Source organism: Zea mays, chromosome 7 (assembly GCF_902167145.1).
Source record: "Zea mays cultivar B73 chromosome 7, Zm-B73-REFERENCE-NAM-5.0, whole genome shotgun sequence".
In the NCBI taxonomy this organism is placed as follows: domain Eukaryota; kingdom Viridiplantae; phylum Streptophyta; class Magnoliopsida; order Poales; family Poaceae; genus Zea; species Zea mays.
In genome coordinates this window covers 42,986,617-43,003,341 of record NC_050102.1, presented here as the reverse complement: position 1 = coordinate 43,003,341, position 16,725 = coordinate 42,986,617, and the positions used below count along the sequence as shown (strand labels likewise).

The following is a 16,725-nucleotide window of genomic DNA, read 5'->3' as shown; positions in this document are numbered from 1 at the left end:
AAACCGGATGAATATAAAATTTATATGAAAATTGTAGATCTAGATGATATCTATAACTTTGTAGTATATCATTTTTTGTTTAAACACATCTTTAGATCGACGCTACAATATTTTATGGATTTTATTGTATTTTGATGGTTTCTTCGACAAGAAATTAATAATACATAAATATCCTAAAAATGTGAAATTTTACGGAGGCACAACATATATCCATATATAACCATAAAAAATGTTTAGATCATAAGATCTATAAGATGTCCACGTTTCTTTCATTTCACTTTCACTTATTTGTATGAGTTACATGTGAAATCATTGTAAGCATCAAGCTTCAATGTAATCAATACTTTACTTTCATATGCGGACTTGACTTTTTTCGTATGAAATGTTTATTAGTTTTTGTAACTTATTCGTAATTTTTGAGTGAAACTAGAATATTTTATGAATTTTTAACTTATTTGTAACTTGTTCGTTTGTGCCGGATCGATGGGTCGGAACGATTTCTAACCGGATTATTTCTCTAATTTATATAAACTTTTATTAGCCATAATGATTCCGGGTGCAATCGGACACAAACTAACCAGACCTAAACCTAAGTTGCTTGGCGGAGGAATCGCGATTTCACCTATTTTTTTTTACTGTAACATCCTGCCGTCGGAGTCACTATCATCGGCTCCACCTCCTCCGAGGGAAGTACAGATCCCTTCACCGCTGCTCGAATAGATCGTCTGCAGTCGCGTGACTCGACTTTACCCCGCTGCTCCGCTTCCCTCTCTCGTGCTCGCCGCCCCACAGCTCGAAGACGACGAGGTGGCCTCAGCACACGCGCGCGCAACCATGGCAGGTGAGTTCACCGCCACTTCCTCCACCGCCTCCCACTTATTTAATCCGTGCTGCGACGCTGTTGACCTCTTTCGATTTGTCCGGCCGAATCGAATAGTAGGCGAACCGGAACCCATGGATCTAATCTATTCCTATAAGCCTCGGAAGGTTCGGGAGGGTACGAGCATGGGCTTCAGATACCACCGCTACTGAACAATGGGGGGCATACATATGGATGTTCCTGACCAGGGACGGAAGCAGGAAAAAATTTATGAGTGGCTGAACTAAAATGTTACAACGACATAATCTTACTAAACCGCCCACAATAGAAAAATATAATAGTTTAAAGTAGTCTTATATCGAAACATCGATGAACAATGAAAATCATAAAATACATAATGAGAAAAATAGGATTTAATTTTAGGGGATACTTTAGGGAGGCTAATGGGATCGGGAGCGGTAGGGGCTCGAGCCCCACCACTGCATCCGTCCCTGTTCCTGACCTAAGATGTTTGGGAAATTAGGGTAAGTGTTCGAAAGTGAAACTAAAATGTTCTTTTGGTATGATTAGAAGATACCTCACGTGTTGCTGCTGGACTTTCTTAAAAACAGAAATAGAGAATTGTTGCATATATGAATGAAATCTACATCTTACATCTTACATCCATGATCCATTATTATCAAAATTGAGCAAGGCATCGAACGAAAGAATCTGAAAAATAATAATAGAATTAGATCGAAATATAAGAGGATGGAACAACAAAACAAATAGCAATAGATGGGTCCCTTCTATATTTATTATATATTGAAAGGAGTAATTGTGGTTTGTAGAGATGACATGGATACCTTCTATTAAGAGGTCAAAAGTTAGTGGGATGACATAGCTATCAGTAAGAGATGATGTGGATAACTAGTGAGCGATGATGTGGATGGATTATGTTAAGATAGAACTAGTAGTGGGGGTTAGCTTTATAAAATAGATTTGACTAGCAGGAAAAAAACCCTTAGGGGGAATTTATTCATCATTTTTAGGCAATAATATTTATTTGCATATGTTTTAAACATCGCTCTAAAAATTGTAGTATTTAGCCTGAAACTTAAATTTAGTTTGGCTCCCAAACTCTTTCTTAGCATGTTCCTATGTACTCAACAACTTAAATTAGACGAGAACAAAAAAAAGTTTCTGAACTAGGCCGCATTCAGCCTGACCTAGTAACACATGCGTTCTACTTCTACCCTGACCTTAGGTCCGAAAACTTTGGCCGTGGGTGTGAATTTGCTGTGACATGTGGCTTGCAACCGTCGTCATATTTGTTATGGGCTCTTTGAATTAATCTTGACCTTTAGATGATCATAACATCTAATAGTGTTGGTTGAGTCATGGCTAGCCTTGTGAGAGGTGTAGTAATTGTTTGGACCCACCTTTCATTGGGTGGAAGGAATGGCTTATGGAAGAATAAATAATTTCTTTTAATATTGTGTAGGGAGTAGAGATTTGAATACCATGCCTGCGGCCTGCCTGTTCCACCCATAAAATAAATGCTTAAAGGAGAAGTCCAAATAGGCAAATCCTAGCTACAGAAAACTCAACTATATCATGTTCCGAAATTCCTTGTGTTTTCTTTGGTTATAGTGAAGGATAGGATGATATCCACTCCACCCTGTGCCCTTCAAAAGGGGAAAGAGAAGAATGAGGCTGGAGACCTTTTGTTGTCAGTCATTGAGAACAAGGAACATAAACATTGGTGTGCATTCATTATGTTGAGAGAAAATATTCTTTCATCCAATATTTGTATCAACATGTCAAAGAAAAGATTAAGCTAGCAGTTCATTAAGATACATTCAGGCTCTGAATTATTGATAAGTGTACTTAATGCGACTGAAGGTTTAACATATATGAATATGTTATGTTGCTTCTTGTTAACTGTTTGTTTCTGTGGACTGGGTACATGATCCTTGCTTCTGCCAATTAGTTATGCTGGTCTGTTTGACCTAACACCCAAGTTTACTGGTTGTGTTTGAAATTAAAAGGGGAGAAAGTTTGCAACAACCTCTTGAACATCCTTCATTGTTTGTAGTTTTGTTTAAATAAATTACTTCAGAATGACACCTCATTAGAAGACTAGTAACTGTTGATTTGCGATGCTCATTTCTAGCTATATGAGGTGGCTGGGAGCAACATTATCTATAATGTCACATTGTCACTAACTGCCAGAGCATTGTGGGACAAGGGGATCAAAATGAACCTGCTTCACTAAGAGGTGGATGTTTTTGAGCAGAAAATACAGCAGGAGGCCTCCCCGCTGTAAATAAGAGGTGGATGTAGAGAAAGCACAGAATATTTATGCTGGTGCATGTATGGTCCCAACTTGGTTTTGTCCCACATGAGGTCCCTTTTCTTTTTTGAACTTTTGATTAATTAGTCGATTTGTAAATTGAAATCAACACTTCAGCCTTCGTGTGGTGTTGGTTCTATAGGTTGTCAGTATATCTGCCTCTGCCCAAAGATGCTCATAATCATGATGCATATTCAAGTGAACCATTCCATCCTGGTTAAACCACACCCCATGAATCAAAAGCATGTTAGCTCACTTGTGCCTAACTATCCAAGTTCTTGTGCCCAAGTTGAGAAAAAAGATTTTTGAAAGAAAGGAACAGATTTTAGCGATTTGCATTTAGCTGATGAAAATTTATGCATTCATCCATGGTATTTGAGAACAAATGAAAACAAACTAATTATCTTGTACAATATCTTAAATTGACATTAGAGGGAGGTCTGATAGATTTGGCAATTTGTGCAGCATTATCAGCGAAGACCATACAAAATGCATTCTTGGCACAACACACACGGAATAGGCATGGTGCAAGATATCCCAGTGATTTTTGTTCTCTCAATACCCGCAGCATGCATTCCTTCCAGGAATGTAGATTGGCAGTGGCTGATTCTTCAGCCAAATGGTTAAATACCACATCGACGCTATGGACTAGCTTCAACAAACAAGCAGGCATTAGCTGCAATGGTGTGTTCTAGGCTCTCACTGATCAGGTTGATCACTAGTGTTACGTTAGAAATTGTTTTCACTTGTTCATTTTGAAGATTTTATTTCAGATAATATGTAACTATCAATGTCAGATCACAGCTTGGGTGCTTATTTTAGGTTTAGTATATTTAATATGCATGCATGTCCAAGTGTGAGATATTGCTTACAGTAACTTCATTGCAGCTGCTCAAGGTGGCACTGTTGTGTGTTCATCTGAGAAAGTTGAGTTTCTGAAGCTTCAAAATGGCAGGTATGTAGTTCCTTTGATAATCTAATTTATTTACAGTGATATAATCTCATTTTACTTTATAAATATAATATTAGAAAAATTAGGGTTGAATGTTGCATTTTAGATACCATGTAAGTGTTACTTAGTTGCTCAAGTGTTTTGACAAAGGTTCATTTTTTGTATTTTCTGCACAGTGGTATGGGATGGTTAGAGTGGACTTTATGACATTAGTTAAACTAGTAACAGGGAGGGGCTGGGGCTGCGAGTTCATATACTCCCCCAGTCCAATTTACAAGAGCAATTCCATCGCTTACTTGAGCCCTCAAAATCAAATTCGAGGGCCGAAGCCAAAAAAACGAACTCCAGCTGTCAGCAGGGCTTCTACTGTAGCTTTCAAATTTGAGGGCCCCTTCAAATTTGAAGGGAAGTGGTGAGAGCTTTCTCATTGAGTCACCAGGTCACATGTTCGAAATAGTATTTCCGCATTTGCGGGGGGAAGTTTTGTCTAGGTTTCTCCATTCCTCATATACCACTCATGTGGGAGCCTCCGACACTGGGTATACCCTTCAAATCTCCCCCTCGACCCTCATTCTTGAGGTTCTAGAGGTAGCCTCTACTTTACAGTTTCGGCAAATTATCTTTTCGGTTTCGTATAGAAGGGTGCTCGTCCAATGCCTTCTCATCATGCGGACACCCGAAGCTCCACCCTCCCAGTTGGCATGGTTGCCCGGCTCCCATCTCGGCGGCTCCACCTCCCTTGGCACGACTTTCTTGCCCCGAAGGATCCACCTCCCCCGTGTGGCTTTTTGCCCAACAGATCCGCCAACGTGTTGTCCTCTTCCCCCGATTCCTTCCCTGGCGTGGGCCAACAAGCTTGGAGTTGTGAATGTTGTCGACGATGATGGCGTGGAAACCCCTGAGGAGGAGCTGCAGCACCGCATGGCTGCCAACGTACCTTGCTCTGGTCGTGACCAGCATGGCCCTCCCCCCTAGTGCACCCGCATTCGCATTGGGCACCGTCTCTGCCTCCTCAACCAGAGCGCGACAAGGTTATTAAAACGATAAAACGTTGAAACGCTCATGGGTGAAGTTTTGTCTTTTAAACGTTTAAACAAAGTTTAAACGTAGTTTTAAACAACATAGGAAAAATACCAATACATCATAATTTCAGACAATAATATGAAGTTAAATACCAAAACAGATAGGTTAGTGGCTTACCAAAACTTCACCCATGAGCTGGATTGAACCCCAAAAGTAACTAATAGACTGGGCCCAAAAGTAGCTAATGGTCTAAAATGCATAAAACACTGCGTTTACAGTTTAGAACGCCAAAACGCTAAAACGTGGTTTCAACCTCTAATTAGAGTTTTGACGTTTAAACTTAGTTTTAATAACACTGGAGCGCGAGCCAAGAGAGGAGAGGAGGCCCTCTTACCCGTGTGCATGCGGATCTGTCTTGATCTAATTTTTTGGCAGCTTGTACTGGGTCTATTTTAGACCTCTATCTCCTTTTTCTTAATATATAAGATGCGCAGTTCTCCTGCGCGTTCGATAAAAAAAATCAAAAGTAGAGACCCTGATTTGAGGACTCCCACAAGAGTTGCTCTAAGGCATACCCTAATATGGAACAGCCGAACAACCTCCTAAATTATATTTTGATCATTTATTTATTTTATATCATATTGTTTATGATTGTAACGTTATGATTACTGGATAGTACATTTATTATAAATCTTTTTTCCCTCGAACGCTCAGGAGAACCGCGTCTCATTATATTAAGATAGGAAAAAAGGTCCAAAATAGACTAGCCCAGATACAACGATCCCCTTACGGGGGCCAAAAACAGGCATATTAAAAAGAATCCATCTATAGACTATGACCCCAGAACACTATCCTTATGAACACTACCCCAGAACATCAAAAGCACGAAGCATGTCGAGATCGATCTTCACTTCGTTCATGAGCATGTTGTCGTTGGGGACGTCCGCGTCCATCACGTCCTAGCGAGCTTGCAGTTTGCCGATATCTTCACCAATGGTCTTCCCTCCTTGATGTTCTTGGAGTTTTTTTTCTTGAAAAACGCAAGAGGACTGTGTTTCAGATATATATTAAGGAGAGAAACAAGGGTCTAAAGTGACCCAAAAAACAACGCACTCCTTATGGAGGCCAGTAACACCCGGACATGAAAGGAACCATAACACACACACACACACTCCCTACGGCAACCTATGCAGGGGGCAGCCAAAAAGGAGAGCCCATTGGCTCCAGCAATTTCCCAGCTTCTTCTTTCCTTATCTGCTTGCTCCAAAACCAGAGGAAGGCTCGGAGACCCTCCATCAAAGATGGCTCTATTGCGATGCTTCCAAATCATCCAGGATCCTAAAATAACGAGGGAGTCAAGACCTTTCCTGACCAGACCATTTACTGTCTCTGAAACCATCTCCCACCAGTCCATAAAGGAAACTGTATCTGTGTCACACCCGGGTTTTAGGGGTCCAAAGCCCGGGCGCGAACATAAACACCAGGTGTGCTGGGACCAAGTCTCACACATATGATGCATAGTGGCACAGGATCGAATGTCACATCTTTACTATATAACATGAGTTCTATACAAAATAATTAAATAATTACATCATATGAGGAAACGATCCAGCAACCCAAAGTTGACTGGGAGACGACGGCCTAGACCTCTCACGAACACACCATAGCATCCTCCATGCGCCTCATCTTGCGGTACCTGTTCTTGACCTGTGGGGGGGTGTGAGACAGCAAGAGTGAGCTCACATACGTTCATCGCTCAACAAGTTGTGGGGAATAATGTGCATGAACTCGCCAAAGGTGGGAGCTCACGTGAAGTGTAAGGCTTACCAAAGAGGATGGTTAAAGCTGAGCATTGCTTTTAAAGTTATTCAAAATTTTATTAGCAATTACTAAGTATAAGTAAATACCAAACCCAATTAAGTAGTAGAACAAAAGTAACAACATCACCTGCAATGCAATGCATATGACAAATTGAATTTAAGTTCCATAATTTAATCATCAGAGAGTCCTGAGCTGCTCATGACCGTGAGCTCGGCTAGTATACCAGTTTTACACTCTGCAGAGGTGGTACCCTTTACCCACAAGTCATGTTACCCATCTGCCAAGGGATTGCGACTTCCCATACACCTCTACCGAGGAGGCGAGGCAGGGTAACACTACGAGGCCTTTACAAAGTTCCACTAGCTTCAGAAAACCCGCTACAGTTTATATGAAGCTCCAATGCAGGAATCCCTTGCAGGACCGCCATCGCAGCAAAATCCTCCCAAGGGCCTCCCTACACTGACCACTCCCCTACTGCCCTTGCCCCTTTCGGGTAAGGTAGTCCTCCACTAGCTTTCCTAATTAATCAGCCAAGGGCGTCCATAAACCCTTGTAGTGGCACATGTTTCTCAAGTTAAGCTCTATGTTCCAATTAACATTAATGATCTTGACATGAACAGTAAATAACAACGGATAACAAAAGTATAATCATGAATAATGTGTATCTCAATGCCCAAAACCACATATAGCACTAGCAAGTACTACCCAAAAAGTTCAGTGGTAAACAAGGCATAAAGATAGACAAACTAGGGTAACCTATTAGGTCCCATCAAAATTAACCTATGCAGATCATTATGATTAATTAGAACATGAGTGGGTAAAAGAAGTGATCAAGGGCACAACTTGCCTGGGACTTGAGATTCCAGGTACCAACTGCTTTTCAGATGACACGTGTCCTCACTGCTAAACGTAGCAATACATACAAACATGTATAGGCAAAATTAACATCACACCAAACATAAGAATAATCTGTGTAATAATAATCTACGTGTTGCTACGAGATCGCGGGAACAAAACCACTAAATTCGGAGTTACAATTAAGGAGTTATGATTTTATGAAGTTTTAAGTGCGAGACATAAAGAAACTAAGTGTATAATTTTAATCATAGGTTTCATAATAAAATAAGGTTACTATATGAAGAACAATATTAATATGAAACTAATGCGACTGGAATTAATTAATTCGGAGCTAAAACAAAGAAGATAGGGATTTTACAAGATTAGTAGATTTATTTTATACTATATTCATTTATAGATTGATTTTACTGAGTTTATGATCCCCTGTTGATTAATATAGATCATGTGAGAAGAGTATTCTATAAGTAATTAACTCAACTTTAATTTTAATTATAACTTGACTAGAGAGCATATTTTAATCAAATTATAATTATGGACCGGTTATCTTTGATTTTAGAAGAGCTAGTCTAGTAGACATAGGATAAATAAATATCTAATTGTAAAATTATGTAATATGGTATAATTAATAATGTTACTGCATAGACAATTTTATTACGAGACTAACGCAATTTGAACGGGTTGAAACAGACTTAAAATGAGAAAGTTATATATTATACAAATTTGTTTGGATTTATTTGTCTATTGAAAACTATTTTCGAATTAACTTCTAGTTTACTGGCGACCTGAGGACCTTGGGCACAAATCTCTGGACAGACAGGGGTTAAACTGTTAAAAACAGGGCCCATATGTAATGTTCTTAGAACTATAGAGGACGGAGGGTTGGTTCCACAAAACACTAGGGACTCTTTAGCAAACTATCTTGCCCGAAGGGGTATGGCTACTCGTGAGCCGCCCGATCAGATTCTGAAGGTCCAGATCAGATCGCGCGAAGGGGTGAATCCGGACCTAACCTACACCATCGATTTCGTCATCCACGAACACGGTTTCTTGAAGCGAAAGGGTATTGCTGTTTCAATCTCAACCATCCATCTCGATCCAACGACAATGGCATGTTCTTCTTCCTTGCGCCGCCCAGACCAAGGACCGATCGCGCGCCGAACCGGCGGACGCAACCACGGCGCAGGCAATCGCAGGAAACTCGCCCGCGGTGCCAAGACCACAAGCATGCGCCCTACCCTGTCCCGCCGATAAATCCACGCAAAGCTGGAGTCAACGCTAATGCACAGAAGGGAAATCCTTACCGAAGGGTGCAGCGCGGAGGACCCCACCCATGGCACACCATGACGAAACGGCGGAGGAGCTCAGTTCAAGCAATTACCAAAACTCTGGAGATTCCGCCAATGCCGCGAACAGACGCCACAAGCACCGGAGATCATCCCAGGTTGCGTCCCGAAGGCTATGGGGCAGCAGGGCCCTTGTTCCGTGTCGGTGATCCCCTCCTTTCTTCTCTCTCAACGGGACATAACTTCTTCTCTCTCGATGCCCCGATCCCTCTCTCTCTCTTGCTCTCATGGCGATGTGAGGCAGACATCTCTCATCTCTGCTCACGGTGGCAAGCTTGCTTGGCGGACTCTTCCAGCTAGATGTAGATGGCAGTATGGGCGCAGGCCTGGATATATAAATACTCGATGCCGAGAGATTCACGGCTGAATTCTAGCTCCAGGTTGTTGCAACGCCCACGGCGAAGTTGTCGCGTTTGTTACGATCCTGACATGGTTGTTGCTAATCAAATTTGGTTGATGACTATTCTATTCTAACGGCGCGAGGGGAGGACGAGTGGTCCATGCGTCAGCCATCTCGACTCCATGATCGCGCATGAGGCTGTTCCGTGGCCTGCTGTTAGCGACTGAAACTTGCATGCTTATGTCATAGCATATGTCATGATGACCTCATTTGCGGCAAGAGAATAAAATAATAGTAAAAAGACTAGTTAGTGTGGGCGTGGGGAACATGGGCTGGCTCGTGCCTTGCTCCCGGCCCGACCAAGTAAGTGCTTCCTCTTTTTTTTCCTGTTTTTTTTTTCTATTTATATTTTGTTTCAAATTCAATTCTATGTTGAACTTTTAACTAAAGTACAAAAGGTAACACAAAAAAAACCCAGCATGAGATGCAATATATTTATATTATATATTTATTAATTAGTCTTATCTATTTAGGTAAGGGCTTTAAATATGTAGTGCACACACAGAACTTATTTTGAAAACATTGCTTTGATGTTATTTAACATTTCATATTTATTACTTATACTTATTTATTTTATAACAAAATAATGTTCGATCTTTATCAAGAATTACTTTATCTTAAATAAAAAGAGTGTTTCCATTTATCTAGTTCATGAAGGGAATAACTCATTCTAAAAAAAAAATGAAATCCTTTCTATTTTTTGTGTGGAGAGTTTCAAATTGGATCCTAGTTTTAAGGTTTTAGATTTAATTTACTAACATTTTAATATTACATATTTATTTGTTTATTTATTTCATTATTATTATTTTTCTTCTACCAATTTTTGGGCTTTACATATCCTACCCCCTTAACAGAAATCTCGTCCTCGAGATTTATAAGAAAAGGGATATAAGAAGAGTGGTTTGCAATTTAGCTTTCATTTTCTAATTATTTCAAAAATCAAAAGCCTCTTTTTTTCAGTAGTGAGTGATTAGGAGAGCATAGGTATCCAGCTACTTATTATGCGGGCTAAGAGATGGATCGGTTAGGGCAAGAATAGCCTGGGGTAAAAAAAGTTTATAGCGAGAAAGAATTTTTTGTTGGGTAGTAATGCCTCTAAAGATCAAGTTTGACTTCTCTTCTTTCTTGACGAGGTTGAGCTTGTCCTTCTCTGGTCTTGGTCTCATTGAGTGTATATCATCGTAGTTGGGGAATATGTTTAAGATAGATATGGATGAGATAGACTACATGATGTATGTCAAAAGTTTGTTTGATGTTAGGTGGGGATAGACAGATTATGCAATCCATCATGACTCTATTGGTTGGGTGTCAAGGGCCTTAGTGTCTAGAGTAGGAGGCCCTCGGCTACGCAGGTTGTAGCCTCGGTCCGTCTTCTCCGGTGAGGTTTTACCCCTCTTCCGAAGGCTTGGGAATTGGTAGGGAGGAGGAAGAAGATAGCTGTGTTATTTCTTAATATCCTGATCAGCGCCCAGTACAAGGCTTTAATAGCCTGCCGCATGCAACAAACCTCCTAATTTTGTGGATCCTCAACTAATTCTAGTGCCTATCTTATCCACTAGAATTCCCTCCTAATTTTGTGGATCCTCAACTAATTCTATTGCCTATCTTATCCACTAGAATTCCGGCCTTCCTGTTGCAGGGCCGGTGGGCGCGCTGCAGCCCTCTCGGCCGCACGCCTAACATCCCTGGTGCGCCTCCTGCGCGTATAGGAGAGACCCCACATGACATCTCTCCCCCCCTCGACTCGCAGCTCGTCCTCGAGCTGAAACGACGGGTGCCTGGCGATGAAGTCGTCCCAGTCTTCCCAAGTAGCAGCAGAAGCCGGCTGTCCCTTCCAGCGCACCAACACCTCCTTGATGCCTCGAGCTATGCGGGAACGCACCACTCGTTCGGGTTCGGGCACCACCGCCCCATGCAGCAACTCGGGCAGCTCCGGCGTCGAGGTAGGCGGCGCGCCCACCCATTTCTTCAAGAGTCCCACGTGAAACACATCATGAATCTTGGCCTGCGGCGGGAGGGCGAGGCGTACTGCAGCGTCGTTGATGATCTCGGTGACGCGGTAGGGCCCGAAGAAGCGAGGCTGCAGCTTCCCTTTCAGTGCCAGGGATAGGGAGGCCACCGGCCGGTTGCGAAGGCGCAGCAGAACCCAGTCCCCAACGGTATAGGACACCGCCCTGTGCTTGTTGTCGTAAAACTTCTTCTGCACAGCCTGAGCCTGCTCGAGGCGGAGGCGCACATCCTCCAGGAACGCCTCCCGCTCGGCCATCGTCTTGGCCACAGCGGCCACGCGGGTGTCACCCATCTCATAGGAGCGGATGGAGGGGGGATGCTGGCCGTACACCACATGGAACGGTGTGTCGCGGAGCGAAGACTGGTACGCCGTGTTGTACGTGTACTCCGCCCAGGGCAGCCACCTGAGCCACTCGCGCGGCCGGTCTCCTGTGAAGCAGCGGAGGTACATGGCGATGACCTTGTTGGCCGCCTCCGACTGACCATCAGACTGTGGGTGAAATGCCGATGTCATGTGAAGCTTGGCGCCCATGAGCCTCATCAGTTCTTGCCAGAACGTGGAGGTGAAAACAGCATCACGATCGGATACGATCGACTGAGGCACGCCATGGAGGCGTACAATGTCGGAGAAGAACACCTGTGCGACCGTCTCAGCTGAATACGGATGAGCCAGTGGAATGAAATGCGCGTACTTGCTGAAGCGATCCACCACCGTCAATATGACCGACTTGCCGCGCACACGCGGTAGAGCTTCCATGAAGTCGAGGCCGATGTCCGTCCACACGCCTGACGGGACCGGCAGGGGCAGCAGCAACCCAGCCGGCAGGAGATGCTCCGACTTGTTGCGCTGGCAAGTCGAGCATGCGCGGACGAACTCCTGCACCACGCGGCGCATGTCGGGAAAGTGGAAGTCTCGGCGAAGGCGATGGAGGGTGCGCTGCACGCCCTCGTGGCCGTCCTCATGGACAGCAGCCAGGATCTCCTGTAGGAGCGGTGACGCCGGCGGAACGAAGATACGGCTGTCGTAGGTGAGCAGCCCGTCGACAATGCCCCAGGGTGCGCCGCGCGATCCTGCTGACAACTCGTCCTTGAGGGCGACCACAGCCGGATGGCCGGCCTGTTCCAGCCGCAGCCTGGCAATGTAGTCGAAGCGAGGCGCCGATATGGCGAGCACCGCTCCATCCGGCGTGTCTCGACGTGACAGGGCGTCCGCCACCGCGTTCTGGGCGCCCGGCTTGTACTCGACACCGAAATCAAACCCCAGCAGCTTTCCCACCCAATGATGTTGAGGGATGGTAGCTAGCCGCTGGTCGAGGAGGAACTTCAAGCTATAGTGGTCGGTGCGGACGATGAACCGACGCCCCCATAGATACGGTCGCCAGTGACGGACAGCGTGGACAAGTCCGATGAGCTCCCGCTCGTATGCAGCGAGTGAGCGGTGCCTGGGCGCCACGGGCCGGCTGAAGAAAGCGATAGGGTGGCTGTCCTGGATCAGCACCGCCCCAAAGCCATGGGTCGACGCGTCGCACTCGACGATGAACGGCTTGGTGAAGTCCGGCAGCGCGAGGACCGGCGCCGATGTAACCGCTGCCTTTAGCGCTGCAAACGCTGCAGTTGCCTCCTCCGTCCAAGAGAAGCCTTCTTTCTTGAGGAGCGCCGTCAGGGGAGCCGCGATGACGCCGTAGTTGTGGACGAACTTGCGGTAGTACCCCGCAAGGCCCAAGAATCCCCTGACCGCCCGCGCCGAACGGGGCTGTGGCCAGCCCTGGACGGCCTCCACCTTGGCTGGATCCATGGCCACGCCGGACGCCGAGATGACATGGCCCAAGTATGCCACCGATGGCACGACAAATGCGCATTTGGACTGCTTGACGAAGAGTTGGTGCTGCTGCAGCACCGTCAGCACCGCACGAATGTGGCGCAGGTGGTCGGCCCATGAAGAACTGTATATCAGGATGTCGTCAAAAAATACTAGAACAAACCGACGGAGGAAGGGCCGGAGGACGTCGTTCATGAGGGCCTGGAACGTCGCCGGCGCGTTGCAAAGGCCGAACGGCATGACGAGGAACTCGTAGAGGCCGTCGTGGGTTCGAAAGGCCGTCTTGTGAATATCTGCCGTCTTCATGCGCACCTGATGGTACCCTGATCGCAGGTCCAATTTAGTGAAGAAACGGGCGCCGTTGAGCTCGTCCAGCAGCTCGTCGACGACGGGAATTGGAAAGGCGTCCTTGACGGTGAGCGCGTTCAGCGCCCTGTAGTCGACGCAGAACCTCCAGGAGCCGTCTTGCTTCTTGATGAGGATGACTGGCGACGAGAACGCCGAGTCGCTCCGGCGAACGATGCCTTGACCCATCATCTCGGCGCACTGCCGCTCCAGCTCGTCCTTGTGTGCCGCCGGGTATCGGTAGGGACGGACAGCCACCGGCGCTGCACCCGGCTTGAGGACGATGGCGTGGTCGCGACCACGCACCGGTGGTAGCCCCGTCGGAGCGGCGAAGACGTCGGTAAACGTACCGAGCAGCCCGTCGAGGAGGGAGTCGCTGGCCGCAGTCACTGCGAGGCGTGGAGCCCGGACGGTAGCCACGTCGGTCCAGCAGACCGCCCGGCCCTGTCGTGTGAACGACATGGTGCGCGCCGTGAAGTCCCACACCACCCGGCCCAGGGTGACGAGCCACTGCGTCCCCAGGACCAGATCATAGCCGGCGAGAGGCATGACGAAGAGATCGACGAGAAACTTCTCACCGGCGATGATGAGCGGCGCCTGCCGAATGACCCCGGGGCATAGGATGCGCTCCCCGTTGGCCACTGTGGCTGTCAGGCGCGGACGAGGCTGGACGATCAGACCCGAGCGGCGCGCGGCTTCCTCCCCAATGAAATTGTGGGTGGACCCCGTGTCCAGGAGAGCCACCAGCGTCGCGGCACCCAGGTCCACCTTGACTTGCATGGTGTCGCAGATGGGGACGCCTGCCACTGCCTGCAAAGAGAAAACCGGAGCTGCAGCATCTGGGTCTGCCCCGGCCGCGACAGCCGCCTCTTCGTCGTCGGAGATGGTGATGCCGTCGACGAAGAAGATGCGGCGACACACCCGGTTGTGACCCCGGGAATACTTCTCATTGCAATTATAGCAAAGCCCCAGACGACGTCGTTCCGCCTGCTCCTCGGTGGACAGCCGCTTGATTGGCTGGCCCTCGAGACGTGCTGGAGCCGCTCCGATGGGAGGGGCTGGGAAGACAGACCGCCCGACCTGGGACGGTGGCGGCGGCGGTCCTGGAGCAGGAAGGGTACGAGGCACGCCCCTGGTTGGTGCAGCCGCAGGTGTAGACAGCAGGCGCTCCTTCTCCATGACCTCCACCTCCCGCGCCAAACTCATGGCCACCGCGAGGGTTTGAGGGTTGTGGAGGCGGACTTGGTTGCTGATCGGCGGCAGCAGCCCCCCGGTGAAGAGTTGAACGCGCTGGGCCTCTTCCAACGGACCGGCGCGAGGCAGGAGCGCCTGAAAACGGTCTTGGTATTCCTCGACCGTGCCCGTGCGCCGACATTCAGCGAGCTCAAACAGCGGGGCTGATCGCAGCGGCGGCCCATAGCGGAGGTTGAGGAGCTCTTTGAAACGCCTCCACGTCGGAACGCCCTCGTCTCCCTGGACCTGCATGTACCAGAGTTGGGCGTTGTCCTCCAAATTGTAGGATGCCATCCACACCTTTTCCTCCTCCATGATCCGCTGTTGGTGGAAGAACGACTCGCATCGATTGATGAACACGAGCGGGTCGGATTTGCCATCGTAGCGGGGGAAATCCATCTTCTGGAATCGAGGAGGTCGATCGGTGTGGTGTTGCCCATCAGAGCCACCCACCGGCGCTGAGGCGTGTGAGGACGGCGCCTTGTTCTTCTTCATCGTGTCCATATCGGACTGCAGGGTGTTGATCTTGCCGGTGAGGCCTTCAATCAGTTTGGCCAGGTCGGCAATTGTTGGCTCGGCCATGGCGCTGGTTTGGGACGAGGCAGAGGTGGGGGATGAAGTAGGGCTGGCGGCTGTGGTGGGTGCGGCAGATGGAAAAGCAGCAGTGGATGCAGCGGATGAACTGGAAGAGTTGGATCGACGTGACCGTGATACCAGGTTGTCAAGGGCCTTAGTGTCTAGAGTAGGAGGCCCTCGGCTACGCAGGTTGTAGCCTCGGTCCGTCTTCTCCGGTGAGGTTTTACCCCTCTTCCGAAGGCTTGGGAATTGGTAGGGAGGAGGAAGAAGATAGCTGTGTTATTTCTTAATATCCTGATCAGCGCCCAGTACAAGGCTTTAATAGCCTGCCGCATGCAACAAACCTCCTAATTTTGTGGATCCTCAACTAATTCTAGTGCCTATCTTATCCACTAGAATTCCCTCCTAATTTTGTGGATCCTCAACTAATTCTATTGCCTATCTTATCCACTAGAATTCCGGCCTTCCTGTTGCAGGGCCGGTGGGCGCGCTGCAGCCCTCTCGGCCGCACGCCTAACATCCCTGGTGCGCCTCCTGCGCGTATAGGAGAGACCCCACATGACATTGGGTTGGTCTATCATTCTTTATTTAGTGTAGGGTGAACTAGGTTAAAACATGTGGATAGGATCCAATCTATTTCACAAGTATTAACTGCTCCATTAAGTAACTCACTTTATATTGGACCATATTAGATTAGATGGGATCTAGATTAGATTGGTATAACTAGGTTAGACTAGATAATATCTAATGACTTCGGATTAGATCATGGTTTTTATTCTAGAGTGGGATAACTATGCTAATTAGGGCAAGATGACTCCATAAAGATGAGGTAGAATCTTTTGAGGCCCGTTAGATCTGTTAGGATAAGATAGAATTTTTTTTGAGATAAGACAGATCTATTAAGATAAGAGAGAACCCATTAAAATAGGATGGATCTATTAAAATGGATACACTTTAATGGAGGATAATCTAGTTTTTTTATCTTATGAATTTTATTTATTTATATTTATGCCTATATGTATATGCAGATGTAATTGTGGACATTACTCCACAACTCATCACACTCAATCAAAGATCTGAATCAAACAAGTATCATAAGAACAAGCATTCAAGCATATAGATACTTTATATAAATAGTTTTGTTTTTGTTCCTAAGAGTAGATATCCTATTCCTAAAGGTCACTTTAGGC

At 46.5% G+C, this 16,725-nt stretch overlaps 1 protein-coding gene across 3 annotated transcripts in view; it reads left to right on the top strand.

The window, feature by feature from the left end:
* Positions 1 to 554: 554 nt before the first annotated feature.
* Positions 555 to 16,725, top strand: part of LOC103632291 (phosphomannomutase/phosphoglucomutase) — a 62,760-nt gene continuing 46,589 nt past the window's right edge. For 2 of the 3 annotated variants that reach the window (XR_004851385.1, XM_008654103.3), the window contains exons 1-3: positions 606 to 841; positions 3,621 to 3,839; positions 4,044 to 4,110. Coding sequence is in view for 2 of the 3 variants with exons in the window: in XM_008654103.3 (XP_008652325.1) it covers positions 835 to 841; positions 3,621 to 3,839; positions 4,044 to 4,110 (293 nt within the window). In the remaining variant the exon portion in view is untranslated. Of the gene's footprint in view, positions 842 to 3,620; positions 3,840 to 4,043; positions 4,111 to 16,725 lie in introns of all 3 variants that reach the window. The other variant, XM_008654105.4, reaches the window with a different exon arrangement.